The 18,087-nt window shown below is 42.2% G+C and overlaps 1 protein-coding gene across 2 annotated transcripts in view; it reads right to left on the minus strand.

Annotated features, from left to right (window-relative positions):
• The window catches only part of LOC119646233 (putative fatty acyl-CoA reductase CG5065), a 62,785-nt gene that overhangs the window by 17,122 nt on the left and 27,576 nt on the right, over positions 1 to 18,087 (minus strand). For both annotated transcript variants that reach the window (XM_038046622.1, XM_038046623.1), the window contains exons 2-4: positions 2,889 to 3,096; positions 2,732 to 2,810; positions 2,249 to 2,674 (exon numbers count right to left, since the gene is read on the minus strand). In XM_038046622.1, the coding sequence (XP_037902550.1) occupies positions 2,249 to 2,674; positions 2,732 to 2,810; positions 2,889 to 3,086 (703 nt within the window). In that variant the 5' untranslated portion in view covers positions 3,087 to 3,096. The remainder of the gene's footprint in view (positions 1 to 2,248; positions 2,675 to 2,731; positions 2,811 to 2,888; positions 3,097 to 18,087) is intronic.

The following is an 18,087-nucleotide window of genomic DNA, read 5'->3' on the forward strand; positions in this document are numbered from 1 at the left end:
TTCAACTGAAGAATTTGCTCATCCTCCACTTCCACAATCATTGCCGACATTTGGACCAGTTCTACCAGTCAGCGCAACTGAAGATGAGGAGGCAATAAAACAAATGAAATCGGGGAAAGCGGCAGGACCTGACGACATCGCATCTGAGCTCTGGAAAGCGAGGAGCTTGGACCCAATACTGTTGCCCAGTGAATTCTTTAACCGGGTTATTCAGGAAGGAAGAACACCATCTGACTGGCAAGAAAGTACTACTGTTCCAATATGGAAAAAGAAAAGTAGTCCAGCAGAATGTTCAAATTACCGTCCGATCCGGTTACTTTCCCATACTATGAAGATTTTTGGACGCATTTTTGACAACCGTATTCGCGAAATCGTTGAAATAACCGTGAATCAAGCCGGATTTGTCAAGAACTGCGGAACTACTGACGCAATACACGCTGCGCGGTTACTCATGGAGAAACACCGTGAGAATCATCGCCCTCTTTACATTGCCTTTCTGGAACTAGAGAACGCGTTTGACCGTGTACCATACGAACTCATCTGGTATGCTTTACGACAACCCTTCGTACCAGAAGAACTTGTGCATTGGGTTCAATTCGTCTACCACGATCGGAAAAGTAAAGTTCGAAGTATGGCGGGTGTATCAAAACCGCTTCGTGTCTCTGTTGGTGTTCATCAAGGAAGCGCCCTCTCACCACTCCTCTTTGTTCTTGTTATGGACATCATCACACGGGATATCCAACGTCCAGCGCCCTACACGCTACTGTATGCAGATGATGTATTCCTAGCATCTGATAGCAAAAATGATCTCAAGCAACTTGTTCAAAAATGGAATGATCGCCTCATGCAACACGGTCTCAGATTGAATTTAAACAAAACTGAATTTTTGACGACCGATCCCCATGAAACAGGCACAATCACTGTCAGCGGCAGTGATCTGCCCAGAACACGCATTAACGCAACCTGGATGAAGTGGCGTTCCACAACTGGTGTTCTTTGTGATCGTCGTATCAACGAACGTCTCAAATCTAAAATTTGCCGCAATGTCGTCCGTCCAGTCGCTCTCTATGGTTCTGAGTGTTGGCCGACTATAAAAGACAATGAACGGCGTCTTGCGGTAAGGGAGACGAAGATGCTACTTTGGACTAGTGGCGTCACACGTTTAGATCACATCCGAAATAAGGATATCCGCGATCGTTATGGAGTTGCACCGATCGTGGAAAAGTTTCGAGAGAGGCGTCTTCGATGGTATGGTCACGCAATTCGTGCTAACGAGAATTCACTTGCCAAGATTGGTCTGAACATCGAAGTCGATGGTAAACGACCAAAAGGCAGACCTAAACAACGGTGGCTTGATACGCTAGATGGGGATTTGAAAGTCTCGAGATTGCACCCAGATCAGGCATTCGATAGAGCCAAATGGCGAAGCCGATCACGATGAGATCAGACTGAAGAAAAAGAAGAATAAATTGTATACAGGTAATATAATCAACTCATAACATATCAACTTAAAAACGTTGATACCAAATACTTAACACTACTTATTTTCACTACTTTATAACATACAAATTTTTAAAATTAAGTTCTATTTACAGATCGGTGCAGAAGTGTAAACTCGCCGAATTTCTGAAACTAGTATATATACATTGTGGGAAAATCCCACATCCCCCCATACGTGTCATGAAACCATTTCCAAAAGAAGGAAAAAGAGGTAAATTGGCTTAACAGCAATTTTCTTCCGTAAGCATACTGATATGTTTACAATATAATTAAATTAAATTAAATTAAATTAAATTAAATTAATTTAAATTAAATAATTATGTTTTTAGCTACGCTCTGCTTATATGTACATATCTTTTAACGGCCAGAAATCCTTCTTATAGCAAACGAAGTGAAAGCAAACGAATTACATTAAATAAAAGCATTGCATCCTGCAGAATATTTAAATTGCGACCAAAGGATCTACATATAGTATATACATATTATAACGAAATCTTCGCGTTATATAATAAACTACAAAATTTACATATTTACAAAGTATTCGTTCGAAAGAATTAGAGTTTCTCAATTTTGTAATCAGACCTACTTAGAGATATATAAGTGAAAGGACCTTTAAATAAACTGGAAAACGGACTGTCTTTTATCAATGTCTGTTCATTTGTACCAATTGTATAGCTCCTACCCTGCGTTTTTTCTATTATCTGTCTTTTGAACGAATCACTTGATAGGAAAAATAGTCAACACTTACCAATGCTGGGCCTAGTAATAACAACCGGCAGTTGAGGATAATGGTCCCGGACTAAAATCTCTGCTAACCGTTTCGAGTATGTGTAGGTGTTGGGATGAGGTTTCAAAATTTCAGGCGATATGGTCTCTAAAGTTTTAACATCCATCCATTCAGCGCAACGGATCAAATCTTCTGGTCGGTGGGGGAAATCATAGACTTTCTCATACATAACCTCTTGATCGCAATTACAAAAGGCTGTCGATAAATGTATCAATGCGACAAGTTTTTTCATTTTCTTAGCGATATCCAGAACTCGTTTCGTTCCAGTTGTATTCATTTGAATGGCATCCTTCAAACTACCTTCAAGACGCAAAGTAGCCGCCATATGGAAAACGATAGCTGTTTCTTCTACTATACGATTCAATGTTTCACCACTGAGTCCAAGTGCTACAATTAAAAAGAGTTATAATATTTTGACCAGTATTTTAATCATATATGACCAACAATCGAATGTAACGTCTCCTTGAACGATCGTTAACTTCTTCAGCACATGTGGTTTCTCCTCTTTTATTCTTTGAAATATCTATTACCGTACATAAGCAGATATTAATCCATTAAAAATATGAAGAACCAACAAAAAATCGAAGGGGTAGATACGAACCGGTAGTCGAAACATTTCCTCCAGTCGAGTTTCAGGAACTTTTCCCTTTTTTGGTCTCATCAATATAATAACTTCCTTCAATTCCGAGCATGAATAGAGTAGCTTTTCAATAAGTACTTTACCCATGAATCCAGATGCCCCTGTTATGAACACCGTTTTATCCTTATAAAAACTTTGCACTGGTGTAAGATCCGCCATTTTCGTCTATCTGAAATGAATGAAGTGAAATCCGTGAAAGTCTTAAAATTTAATGAGGCTAATACTCCTTCTAAGAACAGCAAAGGACATCTACCGATCCACATGTGCTCGTGCAGGATGTTCAACCTTAAATATTACTCCAGTAAGACAGGATGTGGGAATATAATGAAGGATCGATAGCTGTAGCCTTAATGGCTGGGTTACACCTAAACGTCTCAGGTAAGCATGGCGTTACGATTTACATAGCCAGACCTGCAACATAGCTATGTGAACTCTGGCACATTTCCAACCACTTGAAGCAGGTATCACCGAAGCCACCCCTGGATAGGGTTTTGCGTCAGGCCGACAACCCATCCATGTAAAAAAGTACTCCATATCAGGAAACCTGGAACATTTGTCTCGGTTTGGACGGATAAACGACCAAGCAAACGTCTAACTGATTACTCTTTCGAACCTGGAATGTACGCACTTTGAGCAAACCAGGGGGCAATCAAGGCTCTCCTTTGACAGGTCGAGATTTACAAATTGAGCATGATTGTACCTCAAGAAACAAATTGGTTTGGTAGTGGAATAAACGATATGAATTCGCACACAATTTACAAAACCGGCAAACCGTCGGGTCACAAGGACTGTGGAGTTCCATTTATAGTGAACAAACAGCTCAAACCAAAGCACAACGTCATCTTCAAACTTATCAACGAAAGGTTGTGTGGGATTCGCATCAGGACTCGTTATTTTCAACTTCTGGCTCATCAACGTGCAAGCCCCATTGGTAAAAGATAAGCGTCCAGTGTATTGGATGTAGGATCCTATCGAAGAGCAAACTGCAATTCAGACTGTCCCTTGCTGAAGGCAACATATCGGTGCAGAATCTCCTCAGCGCTAGGTTGTTGTTTAGGATCTGCGGGATCCTAAGTCCCCATCCACATGATGGTGGACCGGACTAAATGAGGAGCAACTTACTCCCTCGTTTTTTAGTCCATGGATCCCTAGTTTGGAGCGTAGCACCCCAAGCATTAAAAATTGAAAAAATCAAAAATGACTGACGGTTTCGTCCAGGGCAGAGGCAACTCATCAGACGCTGCCTCACCTCTGCCCTGGGAGCAGCGCGACCGAAAGTGCCAACAGGTGGAAAGACGCTCCCTTTTATCATCGCAAAAACAGGACAAGGTTGCGAGTCTTTCGGCCGGTTGGCACTTTCGGTCACGCTGCTCCCAGGGCAGAGGTGAAGCAGCGTCTGATGATGAGATCCTAAACAACAACCTAGCTTTAGCCTTAGTCTAGCTTAGACTACAACGACTGGCGTTTTAAGTCCAATATAACTCGCAACCTTGTCGTGTTTTTGCAATGATAAAAGGGAGCGTCTTTCCACCTGTTGGCACTTTCGGTCACGCTGCTCCCAGGGCAGAGGTGAGGCAGCGTCTGATGAGTTGCCTCTGCCCTGGACGAAACCGTCAGTCATTTTTGATTTTTTCAACTCCTCAGTGCACCAATCGGAAATCTGCCCTACCGAAATCTTCGCGACTGATAAACTCCTGAACGATGCTACACCGCAGGCATATACAGCCGTCCTGGAGGAAAAACTATCAATTATGCTACACGACATCAGCAACACAAATGTACGCGGGTCCTGGAGAGAACTTAACTTAACTTAACCATCAAGGAAGTCGCAGAGAAGATGGTGGGATACAATTCCAGGCGAATGCGAATTGAGTAGGTTGACGATAAACGCAGAATTTCATTGGACGCAAAGAACAAAGCCTACCGATAATATATCCAACATGCAACCAGAGCCAAAAAAGGAAAGCATGACGAGCTACGGCGAATTTCGAATGGCATAATTAGACGTAAGAAACGGAAATATTTTGACCTGCAGTTGCTGAACTTTAATGAAAACTTAGCTAATAGAAACACCAGACAAGCATTTAGGCAAGTGAATACAACGATTATTAACCCAGAACTAATCTCTGCAAGGACAAAGATGGAAACATCATCAGGGATACCAACAGCATCAACAAACGAAACAAACGGGAGTCCTATTTGGAAAAGCTTCTGAATCCGACAAATAGCCCAAATCGATGGCGGTATTGGATCCTTGCCCCACAACACATCTTTCGACAACAGAGGAAGTTAATTTCATCGTGCGGTCACTGATATCAAACAAAGCACCGGGAGCGGATGAGATTCAACCTGATCTGTTAAAATCCGATGGAAAGGGTCTCCTAAATGCGATACACCAACAGCTGCTGCGAATCTCGGAGGACGAGGAGATCCCAGACAACTGGCGCAGGAGCATCATTTGTCTTATCCACAAAAAGGGGGATAGATTGCCTTGCAAAAACTACAGAAGCATTTCACTAGTCTGTTCGTCCTATAAAATTCTAACGAAAACTATGGAGAATAGAATATGACCATACGTCGAACGACCCATTGGCGAGTACCAAAGCAGTTTCAGTTCGGGTCGCTCCACAGCCGACCAGTTTTTTACCATTAAACTAATCCTGCAAAAGTGCTGGGAATATAACGTATACCAAATCTTTGACGACTGCAAGCAGGCATACCATATTATAGATCGTGGAGTACTGTACAGCATAATGCTACAATTTAGTATACCAGCTAAACTAGCACTGCTGACGAAGATGACTATGACCAGGTTGATCTCACAGGTGAGGATCCAGAACAGGTTGACTGATCCTTTTGAAACACGTACTGGTTTGAAGCAGGGCGACGAACTGGCGCTGACATTTTTCAACCCAACACTCGAATACGTACCAATGAGGACAAAACGAAAATAATGATACAAACAAGAAGTAGGACGCCAGCTCATTCAAACATCAGCGTAGGGGACCTCAATATCGAATTCGTAGACAACTTTATATATCTGGATAGCAGCCTATTAAAGGATGCCAATGAGACTGACGAGGTCAAGCTCATAATGAAATCGAATCATATGCACAGAAACACGAAGCTCCGCATATACAAAACCATCATACGACCAGTGCTATGTTATGAGTGCGAAACTTGGACCCTAACCCAAGCCTCCGAAAATTAGCTAAACACATTCGAAAGGAAAGCCCTTTGGCGAATTTTCGGGACAACCGGTACAACCATGACACATTGTCGCATTTAACCTTCTTAAAATTTAAGACCTGTTACTAAATAACTACGTCATTTATCCTATGTCACTTATAGCGTGGTTTATGGGTAAGAAACGGTTTAGACTTTCGGAACAACTTCTGTATTTTCCCACCAAATTTGTTGGGTGTTGAACAAATGTGCTGATTAGCAGACCCTTTTGCATATATCAGTTCCTTGATGTGTTTTGGCAGCCTTGCGTGCACAAACATTTTTGTTTGTCCCACATATGTCATTCCATATTCGAGAAATGTGATTCTGTATAATCCCAGTTTTCTTCTTTTTTTCCGTTGAGTCCTGGATTGCCCGTAATCTCGTTTCGGTTGTTTGTTTGTGTATATTTTCCTTTTTAACGCATTTGAAATTTCAGCTCGTTGTGTTCACCATATCTCCTTGTTGTAGGATGTATTTTTTTCTGCCGCCTTTCTCTACATAATGCAATTGGTACCAACTGATGAATTATGGTTAAGTCCTTGGGGTTTTAACGTAGGTACCTGTCGTGGAGACTTAATCCTACGGTCTTCTTAAGACACGGATTGATTTTGGGACCACAATCAGAGCCCCGCTGTGACAAGCAACAACGGTACCAGTCTATACCAAGTACATGGCTTAGCATTCATACTGGTGGATGCAAGACCTACCTAAATCTCTACCGAACTAAGGAGTGCGGCACCCGTGTTGAAACGCAACACCACGCCGAGGCCCGAAGGTCTCTTCTCGCTTGAGCATCACCAACAACCCCCATGAAGCTCCCACTAGAGGACCAACCGCAAACAACCGAGCTGTACTCATATACGACAGGAATTCTCCCGAAGTATATGAGTCCAGGGGCTACCCCGGTTCCCATGGTACCAGTATACCCCTGGTAAGGTTTCGTGGCCGAAGCCACTTCAGATGAGTCTGCGTTTCCGGGTACCACCACTTGGAGGTTCTCCTCGGCCACTTGGTTTTGGTTCAGCCAACAGGGTTGCCGCCCCGTCTTCCTCCCCGCCACCTCTGAGCACCTGATGAATTATGGTAATACAAGCTTATTGTCCTGCTGCTGCGGTGAGCTTATCACTTGAACAGCATTAAGTATGATGATTATGACGCTGAAGCACAGTTTTACTGAAAACAGCAACAATAACAACGAAGAGACTATGTCTATGCCGGAACGGAGGGAGCGGAGCGAATTTATAAATTATCTAGGTGCTAAATACGAGGATATAATATGTATAAGGTGATGCGAAGGAGGTGTGTAGTTACCGCAGAGAATAAAAGGGAGATCATGATCGACTGAGAAAGAAAGAGAGAAGTAAAGGCTTACAAATATGAAAGAGCCTCTATGGTATAAAGACGTTCATTATTACGAGCACTGATAAAAAAGGGGATTAAAAGGCATAGGGTATACTGCTTAACAGCATTTAAAAATACCGCCTCCATTGAGTTTATGAGATGCGAAAATATCTTTCTCGAAGGACGAAATCTACAACAAACTTAGTAATTTTTTTGTCGTGATTCAGATGTTTTCATTAGGACCTCGATGTGGGACAGCTGTCTTTAGTGAGATAATTGGAATAATATTTCCAAGTTCCCTGCAATAAAAACTTGATCAACTGAGCGCAGGCTGGTTCCTGCTCTAGATCATCCTTTACTAGCTTCATCAAAATCCCGAAGTAGGTGTCACCTAAACTACTTAATTTTATGGAGGTGTTCAGTATTATAACTACTTGCTCACATTCCGTATCGTGGACCTTGGGAAAAGAGTTCTGGAAAAGGCGTCAAAGAGAGTTGGGCGGACGATAAATATAGTCTGATGAGTCATCGTACTTTTTTCTCCATCAATATACAGATCATAGAAGGCGCCAAACAATTTGAATTTATACATCTGAGTTTTTGCCGACGGTAGTTCCAAACTCGATTTCGCATTAACAGCGCCAGACCTGTTTATGCTGTTTTATCCAAAATCTACACCTCGACAACAACCTCAAACTGCACTATCTCCATCTTTTGCTACTATATGGGAGCAACACATGGAAAAGGACCTTCGCTGCTCCACAAAAGTTCATAACTTTCTTCAAAACCCATGTTCGTTCTGTTATTGGAGGTCCCTGGTCCGATATAATCTCCAGCATAGAGTTATGCTGACGTACGGACCAGATACCCAGATACATATCTATATGTTAATTAGAAGACGGACATCCTTGTAGATAGGCCATACATTAAGAAATTGGGAAAATTCTATTGGTAGGCATACCGCGCAGTAAAAGCCACTACCCCAGAATTCGGCGTTCACTCTGGCGTAGTGGCCTTCACTGCGTAGGACGCTAGTTGAAAATACGTGGCACATAGCGATAGAAGAGCAGTACAGGCTTCTAGTGTCAGTGGCTGTCTCTGGCTGTCGTTGATAGCCTGCTGAAGAATGTCCTAAGAATTGTCGTTATTAGAAAAAGTCACTTTGATATGTTGATGTAGTGACTATATTTGATCATTCATTATAGTTCTGTTAGTCCCACCAAATTTCGCATCAATGGGATCAAAGTAATTTAAACCAATTAAATGACAAAATCTCATTAATCAAATTTTCTTTACAATGAATTGATGAAGAAATTCAATTCCAATGTTTTTATGTATTAATGCAAAAGGAAAAATTGCAGAAACATTTCATTTCATTTTAATAAAGGAATTTTTTGTCAAAGTTGAAAAAATAATATCTCAACCAACTAACGTGTAGTCGAATCGAGGAACTTAATTGTAAAGTCCATTTGTAGTAGTACAAATACGTTACACTCTGTTACCCTGCAGTGAAAATTACAGTGAGGAAACTCGCTTACATTATTAATTCAAATAGATACTTATGCACATACATATTGTATATAATTATGTCTTCCTATTTCAACATGAATTGCTTCGAGACAGAAGGCATTGCGATTAATTATTGTGCAACTTTTGCACCTTTGCTAATTCATAAACTCATAATTTAAAATAAAGTTAGAAAGAAGTAAAAACACCATGAATCGATTTGGAGAATCGACAGTGAGGTTATAGTAGAAAGTTTATTTCTACGTTTGATAACATTAGTTTTTACCATTTGGTTTACAAAAATGAATTTGGTTTAGATTTTCACTCAAAACATTAATTATGTAAATTACGTTAACGTTGTAGTAGATATAAATTGAATGAGTTGCCGTGAAACAAGAAATCAAAAACAGCTGTGCGGTTTAACTATGTTAAGATTATCATTATCAACGGTGCAACAACCGGTATTCGGTCTGCCTTAGTAAGGAACTCCAGACATCCCGGTTCTTTGCCGAAGTCTACCAATCCAATATCCATAAAAACTGTCTGGCGTCCTGACCTACACCATGGCTCCATCTGAAGCAGGATCTGCCTCTACCATAGATAGACTTTCCAGGCAGAATTATCCTTACCATACGAGTTAGATGACTTGCCCACCGCAACCTGTTGTCCATTCGCATGTAGGGAGTCAAAAATTCTTCGAAGGTTTCTTCTCCCGAACGCAACGTTTCGAGCGGAACAGTTCTTGTAAGCTGAAGTAAGCTCTGTTGGTAGCCAACAACCAGGCGCGGATTTCATCGTCATAGCTGTTATCGGTTGTGATTTTCGACCTTAGATCGAAAAAATTATCAACCTTCTCAAAGTTGTAGCCCCGTATCTTTATTCTTCTTGTTTGACCAGTGCATTTTGATGATGTTGGTTCTTTGGTTTTTTGCGCTGATGTTGGCACCATGTACGTCGTCTTGCCTTCATTACTGTGCAGCCCAAGATCTCGTCAGCATACGCCAGTAGTTGCGTGGACTTGAGGAGCATGATAGGGCATCCCCTTGTCGTGGACCGTTGTTGATGCCTGCCTAGTGCCTGCTAGTGTACCTGCCCATTGGCTCAAAGTACATTTTCCTTGGACACCGGCACCCGCTCCCTCTTTTTGGTCTAGTGTAATTCCCAAATATTTGACCTCTGTTTCTCGTTTCACCTCCATATCATGTAATGTTATGGCTCTCAGGTGATCAAGCTTACACCTCCTAGTGAATGGTGCTATGGTGGTTTTGGCTGGGTTGATCCGCAGTCCCACCTTCCTGCACCAGCCACTAGTAAGCCTTTGTTCAGTTTGAATTCTATCACATAGGGTATCTTCATATTTGCCCCTACAGATTAAAACAATGTCGTCCGCGTAACCCGGGACTTGAATTCCAGTATTTGTTAACACGTCCAGGAGTTCATTCACTACCATACTCCACATCAGCGGCGATGGTACCCCACCCTTGAGTGGTGTTCATGACAATAGAATTTGTACCTGTCGGTACTTCTATTTGCCTGCTTTCTAGCATTTTGGCCATCAACGATATTTAGTTATTGAGGAGTTCAACAAATTACTCAACCCATCGCTCCAATTTGCCCATTCTCTCGGAAATCAAATTCCCTCTTTTTTATCGGCTGGATGAGCATCGAGGTGTATAAGGCTTCATCCTACCGACTTGTTTTTACCTATACTTCTCGAGTTCATAGACCTGTCACGGCATCCATTACCCCTTTTGTTGTGGATGGCTTCAATGTTCACTCTCGCCTTATTGTCAGATGTGATTCGAGGTGGTGTTGTTATTCGAGCTCGGAGCACCATGTCAAGGTGATAGTGATCCGAGTCTATATTAGCCCCCCTATATGTTCTGTCATTCGTCAAGGCTGAGAGGTGGCGACGTTCAATTAACACGTAGTCAATTTGGTTGGTTTGTAGACCGCTTTCCGCGCAAACCAAGTAGTTCTAACAACCACGATATTGATACGATATTCGCAACATTCGAACTAAATTTCCTGCCGCGCCACACATCTGCAGTTTTTCATTAAGAAAGAACTCACCAGCACGTGGAGGTGAAAACAAGGTAGTAGAGCTATTTGTGTTGGTTCAGCAGTTGTTTCCCACGTTTTATGCTTCATCGTGTTTACCAATCCACGTTTCATTCTGGGGCTTATACCACTCTGGCCGCCGCGGTACGCATTGCGAAGTCTAAGAGAGGTCATGCTTCTTCTACTTTCCAAACTGGTACTTTTCTTCCACTCCTTCTCAGATTTGCAAGATTTCCGGATAAGTGGAAACTACAAGAGCTGGAATGACACATCATCACTAAGAGGTGGAGCTTCACCGGACATCATACGGTTGAGAACCAACTATTCAGCTATTCATCATCGTAAACATCCCTCATAAGGCTTACGGCCACCTGCATCACAAGGGTCGTGGTATATGGTAGCGAAATATTTGTTATTTGCATAAACTTCTGCTTGTCAAATCAACCCAATTCTGGAATTACTTTTATCTTGTCTAGCGTGTATTACTCACCTGTACTCGAACGATGACATTCATCACCTCATTGCCTCCAGACTTCCGTTGCTAGGCCTTTTGGAACGTTGTCAATAACTTCACCCTTTCCAGAGATAAAAGCATTCTTAATGACGGCGGAATTCTCATTAATATTGCCAGGAGGTTTATTCAGAGTTCGTCGATCTTACCGTTCTATTCCCAAACTAACTAAGATAGCGGCAAGCAACCAAGCACCACGTATACTTTTCACCAAACTGCAGTTAAATCGGGGCAGAGCTGCTGTGAGTTTACCATCGCGTATCAAATTGCATTTTAATCAGGCGATTAGTATAAGATTGTTCAAATGCAGTTGCTTTTAGTGATAGACCCCTCTGTGCTGCTGTAGGGGGCTCAGTAAGGAACTTATTTTAGGAAACCACTTAGGAGCGAAGTCTAGGGAAAGTCCAAGCTAAAGGGAGATCAAAGACTATGAGTGAATGGAACTAGGGATGATCTGTGTTGTAGATGGAGCCATTGAGTAACGCGCTTCCTGCAGTGTGCGTTCCTACATGGGCCACTGATTAAGGGGATCAAAAAATACCGTTATACTCTTGCGATAGAATATGGTACTAATTTCCCAGAAACAAAACCTGGCAGATCAATGACAGGGAAACATCTTGGGAAATGTGCGCCTCGGATAATATCAGTTGTGGAGGCAAATCTAACTTCCAAGAGGCAAGACAGTCCAGAGAGTTGTTCATAAGCACCTGCAGCATGGTACTCGGATCAGCGATCGAGCGAGGTTAATGATATCGCTGTTGGGATGATATTATTCTATGGGTCGGCAACGTCAGGGAGGTGGTTAAAATGTGCTAGGTTGTTGCCTAGATACCGAACAGGGACATCTTGGATGTGAACCGCCCAGAGAAGCCATTTAGCAGGCTTAGGCCCATTCGTAGAATAAGTGAGGATAGTTTAAAGGCATTTGAAGCCGGAGTCGGTTGATAACCTTCGCTTCTATTGGCTTACCTTCAGGGATACTTCATTTGACCAAAAAAAGCTGAAGGCAGCTGACACTAGCAGCATTCAATTCCCTAATTAGAGCCGATGGTCAAGACGCAATATTAGTCGAAAATTCTTTGCTGGCGGACAGAAGACTAGCCTGTTACGGTAAAGTCGCACCACGTCCTCAAAGAACTATTGTGCCCCTTTTGCTACTTATGGGGTACATATTAATCATAGTATCTCAAGCAAGCCTATAACCGTCAGGAACTTTAGTATATTCCCTCTTTCCAGATCTTTCAGCATTGCATATTGTATTAAGTGTTCTACCAAATGCCTCGACCTACTTTGCACAAGTGCCGGACACTGTCCCAGAAGGTGTGTAGTGGTTTCATTACACCCCGCACAGAGCCGGCAGGCAGCGTCCTAGGTGATAGTTTACCCGACAGTCACCAGTGAGAATTCCCACTATGATTCGAAGGTTCTTTTTGGTGAAGTTTAAGCAAGCCTTTGTGCGCATGGGTTCATACTCTAGCAGTTTTTCCACAAAGACAAAATCTGATCTGTTGCTGATTTGGCTGGAGTGAAGCCTCTTTGGTATAGGCCGGTGATATTCTGGGCGTATGAGGCTATCCGGCCTAGCAAGATAGTACTCAGCAACGTGATACCTCTATATTTGCAGTACTGCGTGATATATCCCGTTTTCTGTATGGGACAGATAATGACTCGATCATGTTCAGATGCATTCAGAAATTATTCGCTGTGAACATTTAAATAACTATTCTTTTCTTGTTGTAGATAAAATCCGGCTCAATAGGTTCCGGTAGGCGGGTCACTTAATCCGTATGGATAAAGATGATCCAGCCCAGAAAGTCTATAAGGGCAATATCTATGGTAGAAAAAGAAGACGTGGCAGACAGCTTTTAAGGATATCGAATTGGTGTACCTCGACGCAAAACCGGAATGTCTGGAGTTCTTTATTCAGTCAGGCCTAGACGGGTTACCGGTTGTTGCTCCGTTGAAGATGATTCTTTTCTTGCAGGTATTCTACTATTATTGACGCACAGACAAGCACAAAAAACCCAATATTTGTTCATGAGGGTATGCATCTGGGTTCCAAAATATCGATATATGCGGGGAACGGAATAGCCTTAGCTCTTAGCCCTTAAAAATAAAAAGTATTATAATTACGTAAAATTGAAAACCCATCTCTAAAAACAACATAACAACTTCTGATCAATTATGAGTCCTTTAAATCGGACATTCAAATATTATAATTTATGTTGACGAATTAATATTGAAAACAAAATATACTGAGCTTCACTTTTATACATTAAACACATACACTTTCTCTAGAAAATCATTTCCATCAATATAAATCATTCCCCCAAATATGGCATCTGATAGTTTTCTAGTTTTATTCGCTTACGACTTAATAAAATATGGCCGGACATATTTATCGTTTTCTTAAACGTATTCTGCACTTATATATTCCAGTAAAAATTGCTTCAATCTATATAAGAAATTATAACCTAGACAGACAGATAATAAGTCACAGAACGCTAATTAATAACGATACTTATTAACTAATTAGAGAAATTATAATGTAAATTGTTTTAATTTCGTTATTAGCAATTCATTAGCGAAATATAAAAACTGAATATAATACATACATAAGATTCATATTGGAATAGGTCAGTGACCAACTTCATAGCTGAGCAACTATAAAGCGATATGCCAGTAATTTAGATACAATTCTTTAATATTTAAGTCTTAATCCTGTGATTTGTGTATAAAATAGTTATTATCCGAATGAAAAGAAGGGGTGCCAAACGAAAGGCCTCAATTAGACTTTCTCATACGGGCTTTTAGCTGTCATATCATCATCCACGGCGCAACAACCGGTATCCGGTCTAGGCCTGCCTTAATAAGGAACTCCAGACATCCCGGTTTTGCGCCGAGGTCCACCAATTCGATATCCTTAAAAGCTGTCTGGCGTCCTGACCTACGCCGTCGCTCCATCTTAGGCAGGGTCTGTCTCGTCTTCTTTTTCTACCATAGATATTGCCCTTATAGACTTTCCGGGTGGAATCAGCCTCACTCATACGGATTAAGTGACCCGCCCACCGTAACCTATTGAGCCGTCATGGTATCGCTCATAGATTTCGTCATTGTGTAGGCTACGGAATCGTCCATCCTCATGTAGGGGGCGAAAAATTCTTCGGAGGATTCTTCTCTCGAACGCGGCCAAGAGTTCGCAATTTTCCTTGCTAAGAACCCAAGTTTCCGAGGAATATATGAGGACTGGCAAGATCATAGTCTTGTACAGTAAGAGCTTTGACGTTTGACGTTTCGAGCGGAACAGTCTTTGTAAGCTGAAATAGGCTCTGTTGGCTGACAACAACCGTGCGCGGATTTCATCATCGTAGCTGTTATCGGTTGCGATTTTCGACCCTAGATAGGAGAAATTGCCAACGGTCTCAAAGTTGTATTCTCCTATCCTTATTCTTCTTCGTGTTTGACCAGTGCGGTTTGATGTTGTTGGTTGATTCGTCCTCGGTGCTGACGTTGCCACCATATATTTTGTCTTGCCTTCATTGATGTGCAACCCAAGATCTCGCGCCGCCTGCTCGATCTGGATGACGGCAGTTTGTACGTCTGGTACGTCATATCACATGCGAAATAGATGAGCAAGGAGTCAAAAAGTACAAACTTGAAGTAAGACATGACTCGGTTGCAGAAGCCAACCAACTGAAAGTCTGTAAAATTCATGAAGGCGACATATCAAATGTAAAGCTAAGCTTCGTGATATATCCCACTTCAATATCTGCTCAAATAAAGTTGTTTTAGTGGTTAGAACAATAAGCTATCGCAACGGAAGGTCGTAGTTCAAATCTCACTGGTGGAAGAGAGATTTGTATCGTGATTTTCGACATTCATACCAGTCTACTCAGCTGTGAATGAGTACCGCAATGCTAACTTACAGTGTGCCGTGGTCCCGTAGGGCAGACACTTCAAGGCCCGGATTTCATAAGATTGCCGGATTTTACGTAATACTATCGCTATTTAGGCTCAAACGTACTTAAAAAATAAAGGGGCTCTGGTGGTGTTGGCCGGTGATAGGTGGAAGAATCTGCGAGAAATTTGTATGCAGAATGCAGAATGGTGTACTTCAGCATGGTTTGAACTAGACTGTGTCAGAGTCCCAGGACACCACTAGAAGCCGCGAGCGATTTAGGTACAATACATGTAGCTGACAACATTATGGGAACTACAACCACCCTCTCGAGACGCCAAATTTCCTTCATTTCCTGAGCCAGTGGCTCTTAGTTGGCTTTCTTCTCCATGTATTTCCATTCAATGTTGCTATTATGGGGAATAACAGCATCAATAATATACGCGGAGCGACCCATCTTGTCAATTCAAGGCACGTCAGGCCGGTCCCTATGCATGCTGTAAGCAGGAGTATCAAGTACTGCCGATCATAATAGGGAAATCGAACACGTTCCCGTAATCAGCCCATGCTTGTTTGAAAGATTTTTGTGAATTGCCATACCATCATTATATTCTGCTTGTTCGTGTACTGGACCGATGCCATTACAGTGCAGCCAGAAATGAAATGGTCAAACGACTCTAACGCCGAACTACACATTCTGCACTGATCGTTCTCTACCTGTACTTTCATTATGAGTTGCTGTAAAAATAAGCGCATAGCGAGCCGAACCATGCCCCTGGCTCCGATGTCACCAGGCGGGTTGATGATGTTTTCTGAATTTGGACATAGTAGTCCGTATCCGCCAATGAACGATTTCCAGACCGGTTTTCGTCAACGGCAATATTCCGAATACATAAGCCAATGAAGGAATTGCGAATACATTTAATGCGCTTATCTAATTTCCCCCGAGAGATGCGATTTGAGTACCAGCTTTACAAGTTGCAAGGATTCAGACAGCAGAGCATTCTTCCGATCACCAACTTGAGCATAGGTTCCTTGCTTTTCTGTATACGAATGGGCTCTGAGGTGTTAGTATCCTCAGATGAGCGCACTGATAAGGTGGTATGCCACCCTTCCATGAATATCGCCAACAACTTTATTAGTTTCGGATCAGACGTTCGCCAGGTATGCGTGACGCTGATAAAAGCCTTGGTTAATTGATATAGCAATTGCTTGTCCTACAACTTCTAAGTCAATATTGAGTTGCCTTTTGCCACCCCATAAGTCAACTAAGCAACGTTTTTACTCCTCGGACAGAATGTTACTGGTCTTTAGGTGCTCAATGTCGCACCCTTCCACTAATAATGGATGTTATGAATTTATAGAGTACTTGGTAAGCAAATAATCGGTCTTGTGTCTGCGGGGTCCTGCATCGTGTCCTTCTTAGGAATAAGGTAGGTAATCCCTGCAGTGGGGAAGGATAGAAATTCCTTCGACCGACTTATGACTTGATTTAAGCTGTATGCCAACCGACCATGTATACTGGTGAACTTATTGTACCAGAAGTTCTGCACCCGATCCAGACCTGGGCCCCTCCAGTTCTTCGAACTGGTTATGGCTCGCCGAACCTCCAGCGGTAATCCACTCAGTATGCTTAGCATATATGCCGGGTAACCCTCAAATTCCACCCCAATATTCTTTCTTTTCCGTCTGGACGCTCTATTGGGATTCGTTGAGTGATCTGAAAAAGCTCCGCTGGATCCTCGCGTAGGTTCATTCTGAACACGTTTGGAGTGATTTTAGCCATATTGTCGTAGCGACTGCAAACAACAGAAAGTTGTGTCCAAAATTTCAACTACGAGAATGGCATAGTTGGCATAGGAATAGGGCTTTTGCCGAACACTGGGAAGGTGTATGAGGTTCTTATAGCATACATGTCAGATCCAACAGGAGATTGCTCGTGAAATCGATACTTAGCGAATTGGTAAGCCAACCATCAGTTGCCGGCGAATCATCAAACCACATTAAAACGCTGCACGACGTTACCCAAGAATACCCAAGAGAACTTCAAGCTTTAGAAATTAACGCCGACCACTGGGATCACCTCATCGTGTTTCTGCTGCTGAAAAAAAATGAATTCAGCTAGACATATAGCATTCGAGCGTTCGCTAAAGACGCTGCAAAAGATTCTATCGATGGAAGAATTTCTGGAGAGTTCCTAGCACTTCGATTCCAGGTATTGGAGCCTATTGGGACTAAGGCAAATACCAACATACAATGTAAAATATATAAAGGTACACATCTTTTTCATCAATGGGAATAGTGGATAAAAGGAAAACAGCCACAAAATGGCAACTAGGCTTCATCTGTTTGAGACTGGGAGACGCAGTAGACAACGGCACTAGTCCAACCAAGGCAACTACACTCATAACTTTCAACAACATTCTCACAACGTAAAACACTCCCAAACAAAACAACGCAAGCAAACTTTCGGGAACAGCAACCGTATTGACCGAAGACGTAAATGAAGAGCTGACAAGAGCTAGAGCGTAGAAACGTTCTTCCTGCTTTAGTGAGTCACGCCGATTGTCCATTCGAATTTTCCATTGTGGATCCCTCGGTCACTCAAACCCATA

This window comes from Hermetia illucens, chromosome 1 (genome assembly GCF_905115235.1).
Source record: "Hermetia illucens chromosome 1, iHerIll2.2.curated.20191125, whole genome shotgun sequence".
NCBI classification, from domain to species: Eukaryota; Metazoa; Arthropoda; class Insecta; order Diptera; family Stratiomyidae; genus Hermetia; species Hermetia illucens.